Source organism: Protopterus annectens, chromosome 5.part0 (genome assembly GCF_019279795.1).
Source record: "Protopterus annectens isolate FY-2018-M chromosome 5.part0, PAN1.0, whole genome shotgun sequence".
Lineage (NCBI taxonomy): Eukaryota > Metazoa > Chordata > Ceratodontiformes > Protopteridae > Protopterus > Protopterus annectens.
Window position 1 is genome coordinate 1,371,714,885 of NC_056735.1, and position 26,575 is coordinate 1,371,741,459.

At 43.7% G+C, this 26,575-nt stretch overlaps 1 protein-coding gene across 1 annotated transcript in view; it reads right to left on the reverse strand.

The window, feature by feature from the left end:
* Positions 1-26,575, reverse strand: part of PICALM (phosphatidylinositol binding clathrin assembly protein) — a 1,485,257-nt gene that overhangs the window by 1,103,523 nt on the left and 355,159 nt on the right. The window contains exon 5 of the mRNA XM_044072003.1: positions 18,434-18,534. Within this exon, the coding sequence (XP_043927938.1) occupies positions 18,434-18,534 (101 nt within the window). The remainder of the gene's footprint in view (positions 1-18,433; positions 18,535-26,575) is intronic.

The following is a 26,575-nucleotide window of genomic DNA, read 5'->3' on the forward strand; positions in this document are numbered from 1 at the left end:
GCATACAGCCTGCCCCGAAATGTAGATATGTCCAGCAAGATTCCCTTATGGGGATGTGCAGAGAGTCTAGGGTGACTAGCCAGGAGCCCTTGGCTAGCATAGGAAGCAGCTGCTGGAGTGTAAGCATTTTGAATTTTGGTACCACCAGGAAGGAGTTGAGAGTTGACAGATCCAGAATAGGATGCCAACAGATCTCTTTTCTGGGCACCAGGAACAGTCTGGAGTAGAAACCCTGTCCCCTTTGCTCTGTTGGAACAGGTTGAAAAGCCCTGATACTGAGAAGAGAAAGTACTTGCTTTTGGGCATCTGACCACTGGTTTGGAGGAATGTCTGGCAATCTGCTTGGGGTTCGCAGCGAGTGGAAGTAGAATCTTTATCCCTGGGATACAATGTTTAAGACCCATCGGTCCTGGGTAATATACTCCCAGTTTTTTGCATGCAGGGAGAGTTTTCCTCCTAGGGGTGCAAGTACTAGGGCATGGCTGGGAAGGATGAAGGACAAGTCATTGTGAACTTTTTCCATAAGGGGGTGGCTTACCACTCCCTGTTTTTGAGGAGGGAGCACTCCATTGTTTAGATATGTGCATACCCCAAGACTGTAGTCTTTGTGGTCTGTTGCCCCTGGGTTTGGACTGAGAAGGTCTGGGAAAGACTGGAAAGGACCAGTTTTTTGAAGGCCAATGCCTACTGAATCTAGGTAGCTGTACCTATAAGAAATATTTTACAGTTTGCATAGATTTAGCTTTTTCCTCCAACTTAAGAACTTTTTCTGCTTTTGAGACAAACAAACATTCTTGGTTTAATGTAGCATCTAGTAATTTTGCTTTGACATGGTCTGGCAAGATTTGTTCCTTCAGACAAGCATGCCTTCTCAGAACAGATCCAGTGACAGCAGCCCTGCAAGATGCTTCTAAAGCATCAAAACCACACTGCAAATTATGTTTACCAACTTGGTTTGCAGAATGCATTAACTCTTATAAGTCTACTTTCTGCACAATCAGGAATCAACAACATTTTTTATTTAATTAGTTCCATAATATGCTGCTGGTACTTCAACATGTGAAAATGGCAATTTAAAGCCCTGATGGCAAGAGTTGCAGAAGTATATACCTTCTTACCCAATAAGTCTAAAGCCCTAGAATCCTTGTCCGAAGGGGTAAGGTTTTTGGCTGTAGTAACCTTAACACCTTTAGGTCCCTGGGAAATGGTCTCTGGATATGCAGTGGGATTTTTAAAGAGAAATCAGTGAGAGTCAGGTACTCTGTAGTAGCTATCAGGCTTTCTAAGAGCTGGTGGTAAAGTATCAGGGGTAAGACTGGATTCCATGAAGACATCATCTACAATATCCAGGACAGGGGGTATAGCTAGAAGCCTATGCTGAGGCAAGTCTAAAAATTCCCAGAGTCTCTTTTTGGACTGTGGGTAGTCCTGGCATTTCCAGTGGAAATGCTCTCTTAGGGTATGCAAGGTTTCACCAAAAGAAAAGTCCTCTGGGTGGGAGGCAGAAGGAATGGAATCCTCTGCAACTGAGTCCCCATAGGTAGATAAGGGTATATCCTGGTAATCACAGGGGTCAGAGTCATCGGACTCATGGTCTGTACAATCAGAAGGAAAATCAATTCTTTGTCTTTTAGAGGGGGAAGACTGGCTTCCCCTAATTAAAGTAATAAGGTCTTCAGCCATTCTAAGCATTAGTTTCTGTGGCATGGGAGCTGGAGAATGCGCTTTGGTTGCCGGCTTCTTAGGCGTAATGCGAACTCTGAGCCTGAGAAATTCGGTAGTTTTAGTCATTAATGAAGAAGTCGGTTAAATATGAACATCGGAAGGTCTGAAAACACCCTCAGAAGCCGGTGCCAGTGGCTCCGGACCCATCCAAGGTAGAGACATCTGCAGGTTCCATAGTTGAAGCATCTCACAGCATTCCGAATTGGTCTCAGTAGAGGCTTGCGAATCTGTACAAGTGGGTAACAGGGGCTGCAAAAGCACCTCACTGAGTACTAGCAGACTGGCGACTAGCTTAACGGAAGTGTTGTCGGCAGTTTTGGACCTATGTGGTCTGTCTTTATTCTTGCGTATTTTCGGAAGATCGGTAGTCGGATGGCTTATCGAAGCCATTTCAGTATACGGTGAACGAGAGCAAAAGAATTTAGTGATAAAAATAGCCCGACGATGAATAGTTTGGGCACTGAACAAGGCACAAAACTGAGAGCGAGGGACGTTGTGGTCTGAGCCTAATCAGGTGAAGCAGTAAGAATGAAAATCTCTGTGAGGTATTTGCTTTACAAAGGCAAGGCAATTGTTAACTTTTTCTGACATTGGTTAGAGTAAAAAAAAAAAGGACCCCCCCCCCCAATGGGGACTTAGCTTTAAAAGACTTCAGGTTTGAAACTCGAAAAACGAAAATTTCAGAAGGCGGCCGACCGGCACTTGTGAACTGCTTCTGCTTTGGGCTCCTGCACGGCAAGAAAAGCTGATGTAATAGCGTTGGGTGCATGTTTTATACCCCTGACGATCTGGCGTCATGGAAGAGGCCACAGCATCCGACGCAGAAATCCCAAGACTCTGGTATTCGGGCAGACTTAGGGCTACCTGCAGGCAGATAATCCAAGTGTGATGACTGCAACATTGAAACACGAAGGACATCAGTTAAGAACGAGTTCCTCCTTGTTTGCTGATATACCAGACAACTGACACATTGTCTGTATGTATTGCAATAGTCCCTTGAGGGAAGTTGTCCTGAAAAGCTTGCAATGACAGAAGGACTGTTCTCATCTCTAGGATAATTGACATGCAACTTGGTCTCTAATGGGGAGCACGTGCCTTGGACCAACTTCCCGTTGTAATGTTCCTCCCACCCCAGCTGGGAAGTGCCCATGGTCACTGTGGCCATTAGTGGGGGAAGAGAAAATGGCCTGCCCAAGCACAGGTCTTGGCACTGAATCCGCCAACAAACATGTTTGCAGACCGGTAAGAGTTTTATAGACTTATAAAGAGGATGATGGACTGACCATTGAACTTCTAAACTTCACTAGAGTATTCCCAAGAAAAACCTGGCCAGGGGGAGTACTATTATTGCCGCCGACATGGACGCAGTACTTGTAATACTAGCTTCGCCAGAAGAGAAGAGTGGACAGAATGTCTTGTACCGGGTTTCTCAAGGAGGATATCTTTGCATGTTGGAGAATAAGCCACCGTGCACAAGGTATCTAGTTGAGTTCCTATAAATTCCAGGTTTTGCACTAGAGTTAGATTTGATTTTGCAATTATTACAGAAATTTCTAAAAAGTTAGAGATGTGCATCAGATTATCTCTGGCTTGAATTAGATGATGCCTGGTTGGGGCAGAAGGAAGACCATCATCTAGGGAAGGTTCATAGGTTGGTACTAGGCTATCGGCCCTAGGACCTATACAAGCCTAGCCATAACAATTCCCTGGTTATTTCTTCCCACAGTATTTACTTCCCTGGACCCCTGCCTAGCAGGGCAACTGACGTGATCCCCGGGGTGAATTTCCTCTCCCCCATCCAGTCATCAAGGTTCCTTTTGAAGAGGGCCAAAGAGGTGCTCTGCTTGACATGTATGGGCACAGTCTATTCCAGAGTCTGGGGAGTCTCTGGGTCAGGAACCTATCCCTCCAGCATGTTTTGTTCATTGTGATGACAAGGTTTAGATCCCTGGAGCATGCATGCATCTCTGTGGGATTGAGATTTCTTTAAGTGTAGCATGTCCAGCAGCTCTGTGTTTGACATGGCCTTGTATGTTAAGCAGAGATCACCTCTGAGTAGATATGTGACAGAGTATAGGTGGAGTGTTTTTAGACGGTCAGCACAGGGCATCTGCTTTAGACCTGTGATTCTTTTAGTGAGGTATTTCTGCGGCCTTTCCTGTCATTGCAGATGTCTTGAGAGGTACATACCAAACGGGGCGTTGTAGTCTATAATGGGTCTAATGAGGGATGAGTACAGTGGGACAATGACCTAATTTTTTCTGGATGAAAAGCCTTTAGTGATGAGGTGTGCCACATAGAAGGATTTCCCCAACTGTTGTAGCGATGTGGTTTATCGAAGGTGAGACCACTGTCCACCTGTGTCCCTAAGTCTCTTATCACACTTTCGGTGTTTAGTGTACTGCCACCTACGTTGTAATTCACAGATATACGTTTTTACCACACAAGGGATAACTATAGATTTCTTGGTATTGAGCTTGACCCCATGGCTCTGGCACCAAGCATATGTTTCTGTAAGGCCCTTTTGTAAAATATCCACATCATTTGGGATTCAATAATGGTGCCCAGTTTGCAGTCATCTGCAAACTTTGTTAGTCCCTTAGTGTTGGTCTGTACTTCAGAGAAGTAGATGCCAAACAAGAGCGGTCCCAGGACTAAACCCTGAGGTACTCCACTTGTCTGGAGCTGGATTTGTAGTCGGCTACTTTTACAGTGTGGGTTCTGTCAGCAAGCCAGTTGGCAACCCATTGAGTGACGTAGGGATTAATGCCCAGCTTAGTTAGTTTATCTATGACTCCAGAGTGGGGGATGATGTCGAAGGCCTTGGCGAGGTCCAGATAGGCTGTGTGGACCACCTTACCCTTGTCCATGGCTCTGAAGACTGATTCGAAGAAGTCAATCAGGTTCAGGATACAAGATCGGCCCTTCATAAACCCAAACTGTGTGGGGTCCAATGTTTGAAGGTTGCCAATGTCTTTGTTTATAAGTTCCATGATAATACATTCCATGGCCTTGCAGATCAAGCTCGTCAGACTGATGTGGCAGTAGTTCCCGGGATCCAAGGTGGATCCCCCCTTATGGAGTGGGATAACTGAAGCAGTGCGCCACTCAATGGGCACGAAGCCTGAGACGAGGCTATGATTAAACAGGACACTTGGTGAGGTGCCAGTTCAATTTGTAGTTCATGTAGTACACAGCCCGGGATGTCATCTGGTCTCATGGATGCTGTATGTATTCTTAGCTTTGGATTGTGCGGTTTTTACCGGAATTTGGAAATCTTTCGGTATGGAGATGGGCCCTTCAGGGGATGAAGATTGCAATGAATCGATCTGCCAAGTACATTGGCAATATCCTCGGGATCAGTATATTTAATGGCATTTTGTTGTAGCTCAGAGCAGATCTGAGCATTGTCATTTAGATTCTTGACATAGCTATAGAATGCCTTGTGGTTGTCTTTGGAATCTTTGGCAATTTTATTTTCATAACTAGCTCTGGAGGATTTTATGCGGGATCTCAGCTTCTTACTGAAGCTGGTAAGGGAGTTTTTTGCATCCTGGGATTTTCCTCTTTTCTGCAACAGTTTCTTCCTTTTGTTGTAAATTTTGTTTATGGCAAGGGACCACCAGATTGGCTTCCTTTTTTGGAGGAGAGGATTTTGGTTCTATTGGGGATGGCACGATTCGTGCACGAGTGGATGTGCTCGTACAGTGCCTTTCAGTTCCTGTATGCATGGGTGTCATGAAGTTTGTCACTTTTGACTGGAATAGCATGAAGGTGGCTTTGGAGAAGTTTTTTACTAAGGTTTCCTTACTGGGGGGTGGGGGTGGGATGTGGATGTCAAGGCTGATTAGCTTATGGTCAGACCTGACCAACGAGGTGGTGACCATACGTGTGGAGCATTGATTTCCCATGCTGGTAATGACCAGGTCTAGGATATTGGAGCCCCTGATGGGACTAAGGATTAGTTGATCCAGAGCATTGGAATTTATGAATTCCAAGAAACGTTGGGCAAAGGTGTTGGTACACAAGTAGTTTTTCCAGTTAATGGCAGGGTAGTTGAAATCACCCATTATCAGGATGTTTGGTTGTATCTTAATATTTTCCAGATGTTTAGAAAGGTGTAGTGAGAATTTTGGGGCATAGTGGGGGATCTGTAGCAAGCTACAATTTGGACTGCAATCTTACCTAGTGTTAGTTGTACCTGGAGAATTTCAGACGTATTGTGTTTGGCAACTAGCATGGTGGTGTGAATATCTTTGGTGAATACGGACATTCCTCCACCTTTAGTGTTTCGGACCAGGTTTGGTGGCCAAAAAGTGTGGTAAGAGTTGTAGCCTGGTACTGCAGGGGTGCTCTCTGGAGCCTTGAACCAGGTTTCAGTTACGGCACAGATATCGATGTTCTCCATTTTTAGGAGTGCCTTGAGAGAGTGCATTTTGAGGTTTAGACTTCTAGCATTGAGCACCATTACCTTCAGATTTTGCATGCGTGTACCGATTATGGTGGTGGTTTTGTCCTTTGAACTTTGCCTAAAAAGGCACTATAGGGGTGACAAGAGCCTTAGCCAGTAACCTGAATCCCAGGGGTGACAGGTGCAGACCATCTCAGGCAAAGGATTGTGGTCTGTCTATGTTGTCTCACGCAGACAGATACTGAATCCCCTTTGAATGACACCAGACGCTTAGCCAATTGTTGAAGTCAATCATTTTGTCCTTATACTGTGGTATCATTCTGGGCAAAGGCAGGATGTTACTCAGGGCTAGGGTCATACCTGCCTAGGCCACATGATCCGAGAGCTTTTCCATGTCTCTTTTTATGTAGTCCAGGGAGGTACGTCTCAAGTCATTCAATCCAACATGGACAATGAGAGAGTCATACTTGTAGTTGTTGTGGAGTGACTTGAGTGCATGCGTTATGTGCGGATCCTGGCACCTGACAGACAGCTGACTAATTTTCTCCTTGTTCAGCCTAGTGAGTGGGACATCAGTGTGCCTGACTATTGAGTCACCTATGACTAAAGTGTTGGGTACGCTGTCTTGCCTTAGGGGATGTTGTTGGGTGGCACACTGGTGTTGTGAGCTATGTGACACTTTGGTTGTGACTGGTGTTTGTTTGCGTTTCAGCTTCGGAGGGCCTTGTTGCTTGGGCAGGTTACTGTTACGGGCCTCCACATATGTGGGTTTGGTGTTGGTGGTGTGGGTTTAGAAGGGCTATGTGTTGCTTGAGGTGTAGTGCTCCTCTTGAATGCCTAGCACAATCTTGGGTGGAGACAGCTTTGCTTCCAGTTTGGCTATGTAAGTGCATCTCTCGCAGGTTGTAGTGTTGAGTGGTAGGAGGAGAGGGTTGTCTGTGTACATGAGGCAATTGCTACATTGTCCCAGTATGCCCAGATTCACCAGGTGGACAGGAGAACTCACAGAAAGCTGACCCTTGGACATGCCTGGTTTGGTACCTTTTTTTTTTTTTTTTGTAAAGTACAAGAGGTGTTTTCCCTTACCTTAGCAAGGTACTTTGCAATTATAGGCTGTTTAGTGCCTACGATTAATTTCTCCTTAACAAGGAGAGTGGAGTGCTTGTATCAGTTTAAGACTTCCTAGTGCTTTTCAGCAGGTTTCAAAGCAAGTGCTAGTCACAGCGATGCTTAAAGGTAAGATGAAAAAATGGTTTATCCTAAACAATGCAGTGTGCATCAGAGGAGTTAGATGTGAAAGTAGGTAACTTAAGTTTTACCTGTCTAAAAAGTTAAGTTTTAGTGGAGAGTCGCTATTCTTAAAACAGAAAGATAGAGTGAAAGGGGGTGGTCACTTTTGTATTCTGGTACTATGGAATACAGTAGGATGGCCAATACATTTAAATAGTTGATGGGGAGTGACTTCACAAAATTATAATTCTGTGCTTACTCACACAAGCCAGTAAAAACAGAGAGGAAATGAGATATATAGTCAAATTAACATAAGGGGAAGGCAACTAGAAAGACAGTGGTGTTTAAGAATACTACAGTAACCGAGTTGGAGGGTGGAAACACTTGGAATACTCTGAGTCTCAAGTGAGCTGCCATCACTGCCATGCACTTGGTGAACACCTGGGGGAGGGGGCGTGGCGAGACCAAAGGGCAGTGCTCTGAATTGATGGTGACTGGCTCTCAGCTGGAAGAACAGAAATTTCCTGGAGCACCTGTGTATCTTTATGTGATAGTACACGTCCTGGAAATCTATGGAGCACATTCAGTCGTCTTTGTGCAGAGGTGGCAGAATGGACTGAACAGTAACCATTTGGAATTTGGACTTCTTCACATATTGATTCAATTTGCTTAGATCCAGGATTGTTATAAGGTCACCCATTTTCTTTGGCACCTAAAAGAACCAGGAGTAAGTTATGAATCCTATCTGGTTGGTACCTTTTGGTGGGCTCTTCTCTGAAGCAGCTTCTGGATTTCTAGGGCTGCTAACTCCCTCTGACTGGGTGGAAAGTTGGGGAATTTTCTGTTTAGTCTTGTAGGGAAAAGGGAATGTAATAGCCTCTGGATATAATAGAAAGCACCCATTTGTTTTGTGCAACACTTGTCCAGGCTTCTGGGTTTAGTGAAAAATGTCTCCTGACTGCCTCCAGAGAACATCAGACAGGCAGCACTTCAGAAGCGCTAATAGGGTCCATCAGGAAAGGAAACCCTAAAGTCCTGATTAAGAGGACTCCATCTGCCTCTATGGCATTGCCTGCCATTGAAACCTCATCCTCTGCCTCTTCCTGCAAGGTGCCCGAGACTTGCGGAACCAAATTTTTTTGCCACCTCAGTTCCTGGAGAAGACATGTTGAGGAGTAGAAAACTCGATCATAATGGCAGACAGGGTCTTTCCTTCCTGCTTGCTGCAGGCAAGCGTTTCCTTGACTGATGGTCTGAAATGGGAGGAACCATCAAAAGGGGTGTTAAAAGCCATCTTAAAGGGTTCCGCAAAATTGCAGTGCCTCATCCAGGCATGTTGCCCTATGGCAATGCCTGAACCGGCTTGCTCAAGAGGTGCCTTCTGCTACATGGGAAATTAACTTCATTGATGAGTTAGCTACTGACGACAGAGAGGCCTGTGGAGAAACTTTTGTACGATCCTCCACAGACATGGACTCTGCAAAAGAATTTGAGAGTTCTTTTTTTTTTTTTTCCAACAAACATCTTTATTAAATTTTCGCATATGACAGACACTCTCACATTTATATAAATGAAAAACAAACATGACACCATTTTAGTTGCTAACAATAAACATCACAGACACCACTGAAACAACAGTAGCTGCTAACATTATACATCACTTATAATCTATCCAGTCATTGTCAGTTAAGCATTATATGGCTCATTCAAATCCTGCCTCAAACATTTTTCCTTCTCTGCATATATTGTTCCCAAAATTCCCATTTTTTCCTATGTAATTTGCTCCCTCCCGTTTCTTAACATCCCAATTCCAGTTGTTTCATCTCTGTTACTATATTCACTACTTCTAGTAAAGTTAGTTTGGACTTCAATTTCCATTTTCTAGCAATTGTTTTTATGGCAGTCACCATAATTAGACTCAACAAGGCTTTACTATGTCTAGGCAATTCCAATACTGTATCATAACTCAAAAAAATCATCTCCCCAGTCAATCCAATCTGCTCAACCAGCAATCTCCAACAGACTGGTCTGCAGGGAATCCCGAAAGTCTACCAGCCTATTACACTCCCAAAAATTATGTTCCCAGCTACCTATTTTTTGCCCGTCACACCTCCAACATTTACTATCCACCTGAGGAAAAAATTCTTTGGAGTCTACTTGGAGTATAAAAATACTTATGTTAACACTTCCAGGCAAAGATCCTAAATTTTCTAGACTTTGTTAGAATTTGAGAGCTCTTTGATCAAATCTCTATGCAAACAAATAAAATGCGCCATAAAATTCAACAACCTCAGTGTGAATGTAGCGCAGAGGCATAAATGTGCTTCTGAAACCTGTCCATCGCCCTAGACTCCCAGTTTGGGGAATGGACAGTGGAGCTCTGCTATGCTAGTTTCTTTTTTGTGGATGCCGGCAAAACCATAGCAACTCCCTTACTTGAGAACTGGTGGTCGGCAGGTGGAGATAGAATTTTATCTGGACATTAGGGAATTGGTTCAACAGTTTCCAGCTCCTTCCATGACTGGCAGGCGACAAGGATGATAAGCTTATCTGCTGGGGGGGGGGGGCACCCAATCTGTAGATGGGCCAGCCCCAAAAGCCTCCAGAAACACAGTCTCCCAGGAAAAAGATTCTGGGAAGACCATCCACCTCTCTACCGAAGGATTTCCATGATGTCCCTGAAGGAGACATCATTAGGTGGAGATCAGGGGAATCTTTCCCCTTCCTCAAAGTCTGTCTCTTCTGTGAAAGACTTAATGGGGGAGTCTACGTGCCTCCTTTTGCACAACCTCTTTCGAGGAACGTCCTGAGTGGGGTGGTCCAGGGAGATATCAAAAGAAGAGGGGAGTCCCTGTGTGGGACACAGATGGAGACCTTCTGGAACTGGCTGACCCGATGGAACAAAAATTATAGGTTCAGCACTCAAAACAGATGGAGGATGAGAAGTAGGAATCAAGATAGAAGAGGACACTTTTCTGGATGTAAGAAAGACCCTTTCTACAACCCAGAAGGCTGACAGACCTGAAGAAACCTGAGGAGAGGAAGTCAGGGCCATCCCTGGATCTGCACTGTCCTGAGAGAATCGGACCAGAGTTGTCTAGAGCCAAGGCACCCAGGAGGAGGGAATCAAATCAGAGCCAAACCCTGCCCCCTTGAGACCCACTCTAATCCAAAGATAGCTGAACCGATCTGGTCAGGGTGACTGTTTGGTCCAAAGTCCGGGACTTCTTAAGGTACAACAGTGAGCCTCTAGGGGATCTCGAATCCTTGGGCTCTGAAACTGATGGATGAATTGGAGAAAGAGAAAGTCTTTGCCAGACTGGAGAATGGATCCAGTAAAGAATGCCCCCCATCTGAATTTGAGCCCTAAGGAACTTCCCCATCATCCTGTCCATGTCAAGTTCGGAGAAGCACCTGGAAGACCTAGACGAGGTGGTGGACAGAGGTCTCAAGGGCTTGGTGGGTGTCTGGAAAATCTTAGGTGGCAGCATCGTGGACTCTGCCTGTAAAGTCAAGTCCAGAGTACACTCTCTAGCTGTCAGCTCCGAGGTCTTCGGATCCAAAGGTGGGACGGATCACATGGTAGAACTAGTACTGGGAACCCAGACTGTCGGATCCGATGAAAGGGTAGGATCTGAGGTTTGAAGAACCAAAGTTATATCTGAAAATGTCTGATCCGATACTTTCCTCTGTTTCAAGGATGGCTCCGTGGAGGAGAAGGAAGACCTGTGGTGTCTCTTTGTTGGATCCAAGACTGCCTGTTAGCTCTCGGATTGAAAGTACTGCCCACCAAACAAGGATACACACTTCTTGTGGGCATCATCAGAGCTGGGGATCTTATGCCCAGAAGACGTGCACTTTTTGAAGCTAGTAGGTTTATCTGGTTTCTCGGACACACACACACACACACACACACACACACACACACACACACACACACACACACACACACACACACACACACACACACACACACACACAGTGAGCTAGCAAAAGAAAAATAAACTCAGGTCCCTGATGCCAGTGAACACTAAGACAGGAGCCAAGATGCCAAAACTAACTTTAAACTAGAATACCATTTTTTTTTTGTCAAGTACACACTCAAAATCTAATAAAGTGAAAAAACAGGGATGGAAAAAAGTACACACTCAAAATCTAACAAAGTGAAAAATAGGGATGGAAAACAACTACCCAACAGGAGAACAAGAATTTCAAACAGCGCACACACTTCCTAACCTAATTAACAAACACACACTATAAGAAAACAAACACTCAAAGTTATTACAAAATGAAAAAAAGGGAGGAGCAACACTTACACTACACTAAGAAAAAAGAAAGAATACTAAAAGGCAACAAGAAAAATTGAAAAGGCACTTAATTGCAAAGTCGAAGAGAGGTTTGATCTTTCATCTGACTGGAATGGCAGCAAACGAGATCTGAGGGCTTAGGGATGCTTGTGGGTAAAGGGAAGAACTTGAAGCTTGAATGTTAAACCTGGTGGAAAGCAGCTGTATTGAATCCGATGGTCGGATCCTAGACCCAGCAGTGAGGAAGAATGAAAAGGACATCATATGCCCTAGATATAAACACTAAAGAAGTAACCATGGACCTAGTTGAATGGGCTTTTATTGGTTTCAGTAGGAACAGGCCAACATGTTGTAGACATATGCTATGAAATCATCCATCTGGTTAGAGTTAATTTTGCCACTGATTTGCCCAATTCTGAATCTGCAAGGAGACAAATAATCGGTCTGCTTTTCTGAAATCCTTTGTTTTATATAAGTTAAAACAAATGGTCTGTGAACATCTAAGAAGTGTAGTGTATATTTACTTTTATTTATGAATTTAGGAAAGAAAACTGAGACTGACGGACTGGTTGATATTAGATTCTGACATCACCTTAGGAAGGAAAGAAGGATTAGTTCGTAATGTTAATCTATCCTTGTGAGAGATCGGGTGGGGAGGTTTAGAAGACAAAGCTTGTAACTCAAATTCTTCTGGCAGAAGTGATCACTACTAAAAAAGTAGTCTTCCAGATCAAAAACTAAAGATCACATTTTGCTGCTTGCTCAAAGAGGGAATGAATCACGGCCTGCAGTACCAGGTTTAAGTTAGATGGAGGAGTTGGATTTTTATAAGGAGGTCTCAAGAGTGCCTTTCAAGAAGGCTTTACAAAGTCAGGATGAAGCCAGGGAAGGGTTCTCCAACGCAATATGAAAATTAGAGATAGCTGCCAAATGAACTAATGGTTGATGAGCTAGCTCCTTCAATCAAACCTGTCACTAAAAACTCTAGAACACTCTGTACTGGGGCAGAAAAGGGGTCAATATGTTTCTGATTTTCCCAAAAAACAAATCTGTTCTACTTACATCTATAAAATTTTCTGATAGTAGCTTTATGGGAAGATAAAAGAATATGATGAACAGGGGATGACAGCAAGGAAGTAGAGAAACAACTCTCGTTAGCTTGAGGTTCAAGACATCTAGATAAATCATGGATGTCTGGTGAAACAGGTCGTCTAAAATTGGATCCAGAATCCAAAGTGGGTAAATTAGATGAAGCCAAAGAAAGGGGAACCAAATCTGTCAAGGCCACTAAGGTGCAATGAGGATTACTTTGCTCTTCGACCAGAAAGCTTTCTGCAGAACCTCGGGGAGTTGGGGGATAACCATAGAGGAGACCAGGTGGCCATTTGTGGAACAGAGCATCCCTCAGTGATTACCCCATTGGGGGACTAGGACAAAGAAGCTGCAGCACTTGTTTATGGAAGCTGCAAAGAGATTACAGCAAGGCTGGTCCCATCAGTGAAAAATAATTTCCATCACTTTCATGTTGAGAGACCACTCATGAGGTAGTAGAATGGACCTGCTCAGTTTGTTTACTATAATAATGGATTTCTCCAGAATGTGTGCTATCAGAAACTAGTTAGTTAAAATCACACACTGCCACAATCTGAGGACTTTTCGACACAGGGGTAAGCTCTGGCTCCTTCTTGTTTGTTCGTGTATCAAAACAGTGTCATATTGTCTGTATCACAAATGTCCCAAAAGGGTGAGCCTCTTGAAAAGCTGCAACACTAAGAGCACTGCTTTCATTTCCAGGACACTGATATATTTCTTGACCTCTTCGGGGGACCAAGTGCCTTGGACAGTATTCCCCAATAAGTGCCCCCCCACCCAATCTAGGAAACGTCAGTGGTCACTATGGCCTTGGGGTTGATTCTTATCTGACCTGACATTTGTTGGCAAAGAATCAACCACTGAGTTGCTAGTATCCACTGAAGAATTATCATGGGAAATCTTGCTAGAGGAACTAGAAACTACAGCCACTGACATTGACTACAAGGCTTGAAGGATCAATCGGGCTGAGACTGTGGTACTGCATATTATTATTCTGACTTGGAATGTTATAGTATGTATGTCTCGAGACAGGAAGGGAAGCTGTCACAGATACTGTGCTGAAGATCGCTCCTATGAATTTGAATGTCCGAGTTGATTCTAACTGAGATCTGTTGAAATTTACTGTGATTCCGAGATTGGAGCAAGTTTGCAGTACTTGCAAATGACTTGTCAGGGCTGTAATGAGCCAGTTTTCCAAATATGGAAATACCCGGAATCCCTGCAATCTCAAGTGAGCTGCTACCACTACTATGCATTTTGAACACCTTGGGGGCTGAGGTGAGACCAAAGGGCAGTGCTCTGAACTGGTAATGATTGGCTCCCAGGGGAAGCAAAAAAAACCTTCTAGACTGCCTGCTCATTTTTACGTGAAAATACATATCCTGAAGATCTATAGAGCACATTCACTCATCCTTGCCCAAAAAGGGCAGGATGGACTGAACCATGCCCATCTGAAACTTCAAGTGTAGAACTGACATGTTCAAGTTACTGAGATCCAGAATTGGTCTCCAGTCCCATTTTCTTTGGCACTAAAAAAAATCTTGAGCAAGTTCCAGATTCTATCTGGTCTGGTATGACCTCTTGGATGACTCGTTCTTCTAGCAGATTTTGTATCACTAGTGCTGTTGCTTTCCTGTGACTGGGTGGAACATTAGGAAAGTTGCATGTAGATGGAGGTGAAAAGGGAATTATATAACCTCTGGAAATAATCCTCTGCATCTATGTATCTTTTGTGATGTCTAGTCAGGCTCTCAGGTGCAGGACTAAACAATCCCAGATTGCCTGCAGAAGGGGACAATCGGGCCTCCTTTTAGGAGTGCTGGTAGGGTTTGTCAGAGAAAGAATCTCAAGACCACTGATTCTGCAGGCCTCCTCTGCCATGTGGATGGTGTCTTCCTTTTGAGTCTCCCCCTTGCCTCTGGGGGAACCATCTCCATGTGGATCTTGGAAAGGACCCTCGAATTTCTTGAACCACATTTTTCATCCTCCTTGTTGATTCTGGGAGAAGGTCCTTTGAGGGGTCACAAAAACGTATTCCCACTGCAGAAAGGGTCTATCCATTCTGCTCTCAGCTGGAGAGTGCGCCCTTCACTCTGGGGCCACATAAGGAGATTCAGTCAAAAGCAGCATTGATGAAAGAGGACTTGAAGGGATCTGCAAAGTCACACAAGCACATCCAAGTTTGCCTCCTAATGGAAATGCATGAACCCACTCTACCTTTGAAATATCCACAGCTGTGTGAGACAAGTCTCATGGATGAATTTGAGATGAACTGAAGGGCTGTCAAATGTGAGGTCACAGAAGCCAGAGTCTCAGCAGTAGTGATCCCAGAAAGGGATTTTGAGAGTTCCTTAATCAAGTCCTTCTGAAGTCTCGTTAAGTGTGCCAAGTAGTTCAGTGACCTGACAGCAAATGTCAATGAAGCATGTACATGTTTCCCAAACTTGTCCAAAGCCCTAGACTCCCTGTTAGGAGGATGGACAATGGAACTTTGTTCCACTAGCTCCTTCTTGGTGGCTGCTGCCACAACCATGGCATATATGGGCAGTCTCTTGCTCCAGAGCTCCCTTTCTACAGGTGGTGCCAGAATCCTATCCAGTTTCTTGGGGATTGGCTCAACTGTGTCAGGTTATTTCCATGCTCACCTAGAGATCAAGTCAATACGCTCACTGGCAGGCAGAGTTACCCAAGAGGTAGGCAGGCCAGACCAAAACACCACCAGGAACACGGATTCTTCTGGGTAAGGATGGTTAATAGACCAACTGCTTCTGCTTAAGGATCTCAAGGATGTCTCCATATGAGATGTCTTTAGGTGGTGATCCTGAGGACCCTTTCCCCTTCTTAAAAATCAGTATCCTCAGTGATGGAGTCCTGAGGTGAATCCAAGTGCCTCTTGTTGCACTTCATCTTCCTAGGGACTTCCTCCATGGGCTGCTCCGAAGAACTATTGAAAAAGATAGTGATTACCCTGATGGGTAACCTGGAGACTTTGGGTTGGCTGTCTCTGTAGCACAGAATGTTGAGGTTCAAGGCACAGAGGCACACGGGATCCAGAGGGAAGACCTGGGGGGGGGGGGGGGCTGTCTGTCTTGCAGAAGCTGAGAAAATTTTCTCCACCACCTCAAAAGCATTACGGGCCAGAGAGAAAGAAGCAGATAGAGCTGAGAAGCAATGCTTCCACCCCATTGGCTCGCCCTGCTCCGAAGGTATTCCACCCAAGGCAGAGAGCAGAGCCAAGCTGTCCAGTCCTGATGCTCCAAGGGGTAGAGACTGCTATGACAACTTTGGAGCCGACTAACACCTCGGATCTGAAAGGGATGCTACTGCTCCGAACGTCATCTGGCTCTAAAACAGTCTTAACCAGTGCACTCAGTGGTAGTCTCAGAGCCAGACAGTCCCAGCAGACTTGGATCCAAGGCCTCCAAAACTAAAGGACAGATCGGAGAAGCAGAGATTGGTGGTGAAGTAGTGCGAATAAGAATTCCTAACCTGAAGGGGTAGGAGTTGGGAGAACACCCATCTGTATCTGCACAGAGAGAATTTTCATTATCCTGCCCACAACGGCTTCTGTCAGACTTCTGGAAGAGAGAGAGAAAGTGACTGATGGTGACCTGGAGTAGCAGCTGGACTCAAGGTATGGGGAGGGTACCCTAGAAGACACTGGATCTATTGAAGGAGCGTATCTTGTTCTGGGTAAAGCCTTCAGATCCAACAAGCTAGGATTCAAGGAAACTTTTTTAGAATCCAAAGCCGGCTGGATCAGAGCAGTCTTCAGATCTGACTTACAGTGCTTCTTCTGAGGTGGTTCTGTGGTAAGATCCAATGAAGGTGTTGAAGAACCAGAAGGTCCCGAAAGCTTTGACAAAGGTTCCTTAAATATAGATTTGGGGGGGGGGGGGTCCCAGAAATAATCTCAGAGAATGAAGCTGGCAGTAAACCTTTCAGGATCAATTTCTTTTTTCTATCTGCGACGGCTCTAGGAGTGAAAGCCTTGCATATTGAGCAATAGACTGTAAATGGTCCGGACCTAAACAATACACGCATAAAGAGCAAGTATCAGTTAGGAGGACAACTTGTGCCCCCATTTTTTCTGGCATTTCTTGAAGCCAGATGGACCTTTTCCACCTTTTTCAGACACACTTACAGAGAGAAAAAGAGAGAGAGAGGAAAGACTATAATATATATATATATATATATATATATATATATATATATATATATATACATACATATACATACATTGGATATAAAAAGTGTACACACCCCTATTAAAATGCCAGGTTTTTGTGATATAAAAAATGAAACCACAATAAAACATTCAAAACTTTTCCCACTTTTAATGTGACCTATAACCTGTACAGTTTAACTGAAAAACAAATCTATTAGGGGAAAATATAAAAAATAAAAAGCACACAATAAGCTTGTTGCATAAGTGTGCACACCCCCTTAAACTAATACTTTGTCAAAGCACCTTTTGATTTAATTACAACATTCAATCTTCTTGGGTAGGAGCTATCAGCATGGCGCATCTTGACTTTTTTTATTTATATTTGCCCACTCTCCCCTGCAAAAGGGCTCCAAATCTGTCAGATTGCGAGGGCATCTCTTGTGCACAGGCCTCTTCAGGTCACCCACAGATTTTCTATTGGATTTAGGTTTGGGCTCTGGCTGGGCTTCCTATGGAAATATCAGAAAATTCATAACTTGTCTCCACTGAAAAAAAAAACACCCAAGAGCTCAAAGCAACAATGCCCAAATGTGAAAGTGGCAAATGAGATTGAAGGTATATTAGGGGTTGGTGTATTATGGGTAAGGGAGGAACTTGAGAGCTTAAGGGCCATGAGATAAAATAATGGAAGGGTCAGATCCGAACCACACTGTTGAGGAATGAATGAAAATTGACATCAAATCAGTGTTTAGTGAACAAACAGCAACTCCCATCTAAAGATAAGTTACAATATTAGCGCCATTGTTAAACATATGCACACAAATATCCCACCAATGTAGGCCTCATGATTATCGCATGGCAGGTGGATAGAAGCATGGACACTTTCAATGCTGTGTGTCATGTCAAGTTCCTTTCCATGTTCCTTTCCTATACAATGAAAACAGTGGTGCTGTGCGTCTAGTGATCTGAAAACTGCATGCCAACATTTTTGATACTTTACGCCTTGGACATGGGAGTCTTCCTACAATAACAATCAGTATTGAGATTTAAATGGTGACAGCATCAAAAATTAACTAAAAAGTATGGGAAAGGAACTTTTGGACATACTGTCACATAAGGTTATAATGAGCACTGGCTGCAGGCATTCTCACTACCAATGCAGGAATAACAAAAGCTCACTACAGTGCTGAGCTGGGGATAGCTAATGTGGAAATGCCAACAATGCAGAAGGCCTCCGAAATATTATATATACACACACACACACACACACACACACATATATATATATATATATATATATATATATATAGTAAAACAATTTTTTTCTGGGGGGTGAAAAGACCGACAAGTTCATCTGCTGCTGAATTCTGCACATAACTGACCTAACCTATTTTTTATGATAGCAAACAAAAACACAGTCCTAATGAAATTTAGAAAAATGATTTCAAAAAACACAAATGCTGCCCTATTAAAAAAATATGAAATGCTATTTAGACTTACCTCCCCACGTACTTGCTACTGGTGGTGTGGTAGATGAAGAATGCAGCGATGTCTGAAATGTTGGTTGCAAATCAAGGAGATCACTTGGAAGCTTAGATGTACTAGAAAAGGAAAATAAAGCTACTAAGAAAAAAAAATCATTCCTTCTTCAAGTACCTTTTTTTCAATGTGGGGTCATAGGGATAACAATTCTTAACATCCAACACTATATAATACAATATCAACACATTTTAATACTTCAATTGCACCTTGAAAAAAATTTTCTGCCAGCACTCATTAACTAAAACATTCACAAATGTGCCAAAATAAACTCTGTAGCTTACTGATGCAATTAGTAGACGCCTATGGTTTGATTAGTATGTTTTGTGTGCGCAATAAATCATGGTCCACAGTACTATAGCAGCTGACACCTTATGCTACTCGAACTATAATACTTGGAGAAAATGTCTTAAAACTACAGACTTGCAGTATCTGAAACAAATGTAAACAAAGGAAAAATTCTGACAGATCATCTAACATGTCAGTGGCGCATCCTTCTACAACTAAGTAGAATTGAGTGGATAACAGAAAACAAAGAAATAATCAAAAGGCAAGTGCAATGGGCAGATCATCTTTCATAACAGAAAAAAATACCTGATGCTTGGTTTCATACACAGGTTTGTAGGTACTTAACTAGGCCACTGATCTGTGAGGATCTTAAGCAGCTTCACCTTACATTCCTGTAGCAGACTGCAGTCCCTAATTTTGCATTCAAGTAACCTAGAGATGGTCCGAACAAGGACATGTTGAAACAGTTACATATTTTTCCTATCCCTGAGAGACGAGGGGTACTATTTGTCTAAATTATATTTGAAAAGAGTAAGAGAAGTACTTTCCTTTATACAGACCATATGATGGTTCCATGTAAGTAGTGTTCTTTGAGACACAAACCATTCTCTCCAACACGTTCTACTTATTTTGCAGAAGAGATCTGAGATTTTTAGAGCAGGTGAATTATAGGACTTATGAATGTGTAATAGGTCTAACAGAAAAGGGTCCGTTAAAGCTTTGTACATGAAGCAGAGATCACCTCTAGATAGTGAGAAGAGGGACAAGGTTTTGAGATGGTCTGCATAGTTTTAAGACTTGGATCCTTAATTTTGATAGTGAGAAAGGTGTTCATTCCAGATGTGACAAGTTTTTCGACATGTACATAGCAAAAGGGGCATTTATATGCAATGACTGTCCTAACGACGACCAAGTAGAGTGGAATGATTACCCACCTACATCTGGACTTAATACCTTTAGGTATAAGTTGTCCAATGAAAAAGAACTTTCTTACAACTGTTAACATGTGGTAATCAAAGGACAGTTCACTGTCAACAAAGGCTCCTAGATCCCTAATAACGGGATCAATTTTCAGAAGTGTTGTCAATTTGACAGTTATAAGGAAAGTCATGCTTGTCAAAAGATACAATTATAAAGTACAGTTTTGTACCTACCATAAATGTAGATGTTCGAGTGCTAATACAGCTGCAGTCATAACAGATGGGTTCTCCTGTCATCAGGCGGGTCCTCGGTCGGCCGAATTCCAAAGTCTAGGTCCAGTGTCGGTTGTCGTCGCTTCTTCCCTGACGTCAGTGCGACAGGGGTATAAAGGAACCCGCCGACGCCATTTTCTTCAGTTTTTCTTGCCCCAGATGTCGGGTGCCCCCAGAAGGAAGGCAATACATAAATTTGTGTAATAATGCAGTGCAATATAATCAAAATACAGTAGTTGCAAGCAAATACATCATAAATGAATACCCCAATCAGGTTGTATGAGGATGTGTTAGCCTATAGGCCTGTCCCAAGAGGGGAAGGAGGGAGGGAAACCTGGACTGCAGCTATATTACCACTTTAACATCTACATTTATGGTAGGTACAAAACTGTACTATGTTCATCGTGCATACAGCTGCAGTCATAACAGATGGGTAGAATCCCAAAGCTAAGAAAGGGGTGGTAGGCACTAGGTGGAACTAGGAGGAGCCAAAATGCCCTGCAAGACTGCAGTGGCAAAGCCTGCTCTAGATTTGGAGTATAATGGTAGGTTGTAGTGCTTGGAGAAGGTATGCACAGAACTCCAAGTGGGTGCTTCTAAAATATCCTTGGTAGGAACTCCTCTGAGAAAGGCTGCAGAGGTGGCTGTGGCCCTGGTGGAATGAGTTCTGATGCCTGTAGGTACAGTTTTGCCATGAAAGGAATAGCAAAAGTGTATGCAGTGGGCTATCCATTTTGAGATTGTCTGTTTGGAAATTGGCTTTCCTTGAGCTCCTACCGCATAGGCCACAAAGAGCTGTTCTGATTTTCTGAAAGGCTTTGTTCTGTCCAAATAATAACGCAGTTGTCTGTGGATGTCCAAGGAATGTAGTAATCTCTCCCCTTTGTTTTGAGGATTAGGATAAAAGGTAGGTAAATGTATGGCCTGATTTAAAGCTACCCTGGATACCACTTTAGGTATAAAGGATGGGTTGGTTCGTAAGGAAACTCTGTCCTGATGGAAGATGATAAAAGGCTGGACAGCCATGAGAGCCTGTAGTTCTGAAACTCTACGAGCTGAGGTGATAGCCAGAAGGAAAGCTGTTTTCCAGGACAAATATTGCAGATCTGGCTCAAAGGGAGGCAAGGTCAGTTTTTCCAGAATGAAATTAAGATCCCAAGCAGGTATTGGTTGTTTCCTTGGAAGTCTTAAATTCTTAGCCCCTCTGAGGAAGTGTCTTAAGAGAGGGTGAGAGAATAAAGGTGGATCAGTGTTGTATTCTGCAGAAATGGCTGAGGCATGGATTTTGATGGAGGAGAAAGAAAGTCCACTGCTTAGCAGTTCAGCCAAATATTGTAGTATTTGAGGTAAATTCAATTTTCCAGGACCCTGGCCCTTTTTCTCATTCCAGACACAAAAAAGTACAGTTTTGTACCTACCATAAATGTAGATGTTCGAAGATCCACATTGCTGCAGTCCTTACATATGGGTAGTCCGCTGTCCTCGGTCGGCCCGAATACCAAAGTATTAGGCTGACGTCGGTCATGGGCACTCAAATCTGACATCAGAGCCTCAGGGTATAAAAGCGCATGACCGACGTCATATCCTCAGTCTTTTCTTGCCCCAGATGTCAGAAGGCCCTAAAAAGAAAGGCCATAGCCAAAAACAGAATACCTCCCAAAAACATGCCCAACAACAACCACCACCCAAACTATATAACCATACAAACTACAGTGGGGAAGGAGGGAGGGTAAATTGGACTGCAGCAATGTGGATCTTCGAACATCTACATTTATGGTAGGTACAAAACTGTACTATGTTCTTCATCTCTCATTGCTGCAGTCCTTACATATGGGTAGAATCCCAAAGCAGAGGAAAGGGAGGATGGCCAAATCATAAAGCATTAGGGGCTGCTAAAATGCCCTGTAAAATAGCAGTGGCAAACCCAGCCCTAGACTTAGAATAGAGAGGAAGATGGTAATGTTTAGAAAAAGTATGTACTGAACTCCAAGTAGCTGCCTCCAAAATATCTTTTGTAGCTACCCCCCCTTAGAAAGGCAGTAGAAGTGGCAGTAGCTCTAGTGGAATGAGGTCTGATTCCAGCCGGAATCTCCTTACCATGATGGGAATAACAGAAAGAAATACAAAAACCAATCCATTTAGAAATAGTCTGTTTCGAAACAGGTTTCCCTTGAGAACCCAAAGCAAAAGAAACAAACAACTGCTGAGACTGCCTGAACCCCTTGGTTCTGCTCAAATAATAACGCAACTGCCTATGAATATCCAAAGTATGCAAAATCTTCTCCCCTTTGTTTTGGGGGTCTGCATAAAAGGTAGGCAAATGAATAGTTTGATTCAAGGCCACACTAGACACCACTTTAGGCATAAAGGAAGGATTAGTACGCAAAGATACCCTATCCTTATGAAAAATTAGGAAAGGTTCCACTGCCATAAGGGCCTGTAATTCAGAAACCCTTCTTACAGAGGTAATGGCCAACAAAAAAGCAGTCTTCCATGACAAATACTTCAACTCGGCAGTAGCTGCAGGCTCAAAAGGTTGTAGAGTAAGTTTTTCCAACACAAAATTGAGATCCCAAGCAGGAGTAGGAGCTCATGGGGTCTTATGTTCTTTGCCCCTCTAAGAAATTGCTTAAACAAAGGATGAGAGAATAAAGGAGGGTCACAGTCATAGTGAGCAGAAATGGCTGCAGCATGAACTTTTATGGAGGAGAAGGACAAACCCTTGTCCAATAATTCAGTAAGATATTGCAGAGAAACACTTAAATCAGGCTTGGAAACATCAAAGTCCTTCCCTTTGCTCCAAATAAAAAATCTCCTCCATTTATCAGCGTAAACTTTCCTTGTACTAGGCCTCCTGGCCTCCAAAATAACATTCAAAACTTGTTGTGGAAGCTGAGACCCTCCAGAGTCTAAAACAGAATATGCCAGGCTGTTAGATGCAGAGACTGAATCCTGACATTGAGAAAGTGATTGCCCTCCTGAGACAAAAGATGTGGAATCAAAGGTAGAGGCCATGGAGGCTCTCGTACTAAACTCCTCAGTAGTGGGTACCAGTGTTGTCGAGTCCAATCCGGCGCTATCAGAATCATGGATGGCTTGTCTTGTCTGGCCTTTAAGAGTACCTTGGGTAGAAGAGGCAGAGGTGGAAAGGCATATACATGAAGATTGTTCCAACTGAATGATAGAGCGTCCACCTTCCAAGCTGTGGGATGAAACATTTTTGTGCAAAACTTTGGCAACTGGTAATTTAGTGGGGAAGCGAACAGATCTATGTCTGGAGTTCCCCATAACACTGTCAACTTTTGAAATACATGAGGATCCAATTTCCACTCGTGAGGATCCACTATTTGTCTGCTCAACACATCTGCTAAGGAGTTCTGTGCTCCTGGTAGGAATCTTGCCTGAAGATTGAGGTGTAAACTGAGAGCAGTCTCCCACAAAATCATCGCTTGCCTGCAAAGAGGGTACGAGTGAGTTCCCCCTTGCTTGTTGATGTACCACATGACAGTAGTGTTGTCTGTTTGAATCAACACCTGCCCTGGGTGAAGTAAATCCTTGAAAGCCATCAATGCAAATTGAACTGCTAACATCTCCTTCAAGTTGATATGCAAATGTTGAAGTCTGACAGGCCACGTGTCTTGCACCCATTTTCCATTGAGGTGTGCTCCCCAAGCCTTGTCCGAGGCATCTGTCGTTAGAATCTGACTCGCCTGGTCGGGTCACAGAGAGTCCCTTGTTTAGGTGACATTCCTGGCCCACCACAAAAATTCCTTCTGAATGCAAGGAATCATCTGAATGACAGTGTCTAGATCTTGGCAGTGTTGTGTCCATACATTTTTGAGATACCACTGAAGCTTCCTCATATGCAGTTTGGCATTGGGAAGCACCAGAATACAAGATGCCATGAACCCCAAGGCTTGAAGGACTGTCCTTGCAGTCAGCCTGGACTGTAGAGACATTTGATGGAAATATAGAGAAAGGTTTCTTTGTTTGTCCGGGGTCAAAAAGGCCATCTGAGAAGCTGTATTCAGTCGCACACCCAGAAAGCACATGTCCTGAGAGGGTACTAGACTGGACTTTGTTTCGTTCACAGAATACCCTAGGCATCTTAACACTACCATCACATACTGTAGATGATGAAGAAGTTCGTCCTTGTCTTGTGCAATAATCAGGCAATCGTCCAAATAAGGATAAATCTGTATTCCTCCTAACCTGAAAAAGGCTATCACTGGAGCCAGAAAGTACAGTTTTGTACCTACCATAAATGTAGATGTCCGAACTGGATAGCATCTGCAGTCATAACAACTGGGTTGTCCTGTCGTCAGGCAGCCCTTCAGTCGGCCGGATTCCAAAGTCCGGGTCCGGCTTCGGCTGATGTCGCACTTCACCCGACGTCATCTCTGTTGGTCTTCGGGTATAAAGGCATCAGCCGACGCCATTTTCCTCAGTGTTTCTTGCCCCAGATGCCAGTAGCCCTCTTGAAGGCTAAAAATTTTGGATAAATGCCAATGTTTCCAAAAGATAGTGGTAAACACAAAAATAAGCATGTATGTACATATATTCAACAAATACACCATATAACACTCCCCCCACCAGCTTGCTATTGGGAGGGTAAACTCCCTAGGAGTACCACAGAGGGAAGGAGGGAGGTAATCCTGACTGCAGATGCTATCCAGTTCGGACATCTACATTTATGGTAGGTACAAAACTGTACTATGTCCTTCATGGATGCATCTGCAGTCATAACAACTGGGTAGAATACCATAGCCAACTAGGGAGGAGGAAGAAACTAGATTATGGTGTGTTTAGGATCCCTTGCAGTACAGCAGTGGCAAACCCTGCTCGGGATCTGGAATATAGAGGCAAATTATAATGCTTGGCAAATGTATGCACGGAGGTCCAAGTAGCCGCCTCAATAATGTCTTTGGTTGCCACTCCTCGTAAAAGGCTGTGGTAGTGGCTGTTGCCCTTGTAGAATGAGGCCTTATGTTCTGTGGAATTGGTTTTCCATGGAAGGAGTAACAGAATCGTATGCAATTTCCTATCCATTTGGAAATTGTCTGTTTGGAAATAGCTTTAGCTCCCTTCCTGTTGCATAGGCTACAAAAAGCTGATCAGTTTTTCTGCTACTTTTTGTTCTGTCCAGGTAGTAGCGTAGCTGTCTATGTACATCCAAGGTATGCAGTATTCTTTCCCGTCTGTTTTGTGGGTTGGGAAAGAAGGTAGGTAGGTGGATTGCCTGGTTTAAAGACACTCTGGATACCACCTTAGGCATAAATGTAGGATTAGTCCTCATGGACACTCTATCTTGATGGAAGATTAGGAAGGGTTGTACTGCCATTAGGGCCTGGAGTTCAGAAACCCTCCTGGCTGAGGTTATTGCCAGTAGGAAGGCGGTTTTCCACGATAGATGCTGTAGGTCTGCTGTTGCTGCTGGCTCAAAGGGTGATAGTGTCAACTTTTCTAGCACAAAGTTCAAGTCCCAAGCTGGCAATGGTGGTTTCCTTGGAGGTTTTACATTCTTGATTCCTCTGAGGAGCTGTCTGAGTAATGGGTGTGAAAAAACAGGTGGATCAAAGCTGTATTCTGCTGATATAGCTGATGCATGTATCTTGATGGAGGAGTAGGACAGGCCTGAATGTAGAAGTTCTGCCAGATACTCCAGAATGTTAGGCATATCTATGTTTGACACATCTTTTCCTCTTTCAGTACTCCAAATGACAAACCTTTTCCATTTTCCTGCATAGTTCCTTCTTGTTGAAGGTCTGGGCTTCAAGAATAATGTCTTTAACTCTTTGGGAAAGTTCTGGATTAGCTGCTGCTATGTGATGTTCCATGCAGTCAGTTGCAACGCTTTTAGGTTTGGATGCATGATGCTGTAGTTGTTCTGAGTTAACATCAAAGGCATCAGGGTATTGGCCACATATTGTTCTGAGACATGCTCCTCAGCAGTGGGTACCAGTGTTGTCTTGGCCAGTTTGGAGCTATTAGGATTATCCTTGGACGCTCTTCCTTGATTTTTAGTAATACCTTGTGTATCAAGGGAAGAGGTGGGAATGCATATGCTGTTAGGCCTTTCCAGCTGAAGGAGAGCGAATCCACTTTCCATGCTAGTGGGTGGAATGTCCTTGTGCAGAACTTTTGAGCTGGTGATTGAGAGGGAAGCAAATAGATCTATCTGAGGCATTCCCATTTCTTTGAGATGGTCTTGAAGATGTCCGGTGTAGCATCCATTCGTGGGCATCCGATGTGGTTCTGCATAATATGTCTGCTAGAGTATTTTCTTTCCCGGTACAAATATTGCCTGTAACTGGATGTTGTAGCTGAGTGCCAGGTTCCACAGCTCCAAAGTCATTCTGCATAGGGGGTATGAATGAGTGCCTCCCTGTTTGTTGATGTACCACATGACTGTGGTGTTGTCTGTCCTTATCATCAACTGGCCCTCTTTGAGAAATGGTCTGAAGTTTTGGATTGCCAGTTTTACTGCCAGCATTTCTTTTAGGTTGATGTGCAGGTGAAGTTGATCCTGCGCCCACAATCCTTGCACGCATTTGTCCAGCATGTGGGCCCCCATCCTAGGTCTGAAGCGCCTGTTGTGATGGTCTGGCTTGCTTGACATCTG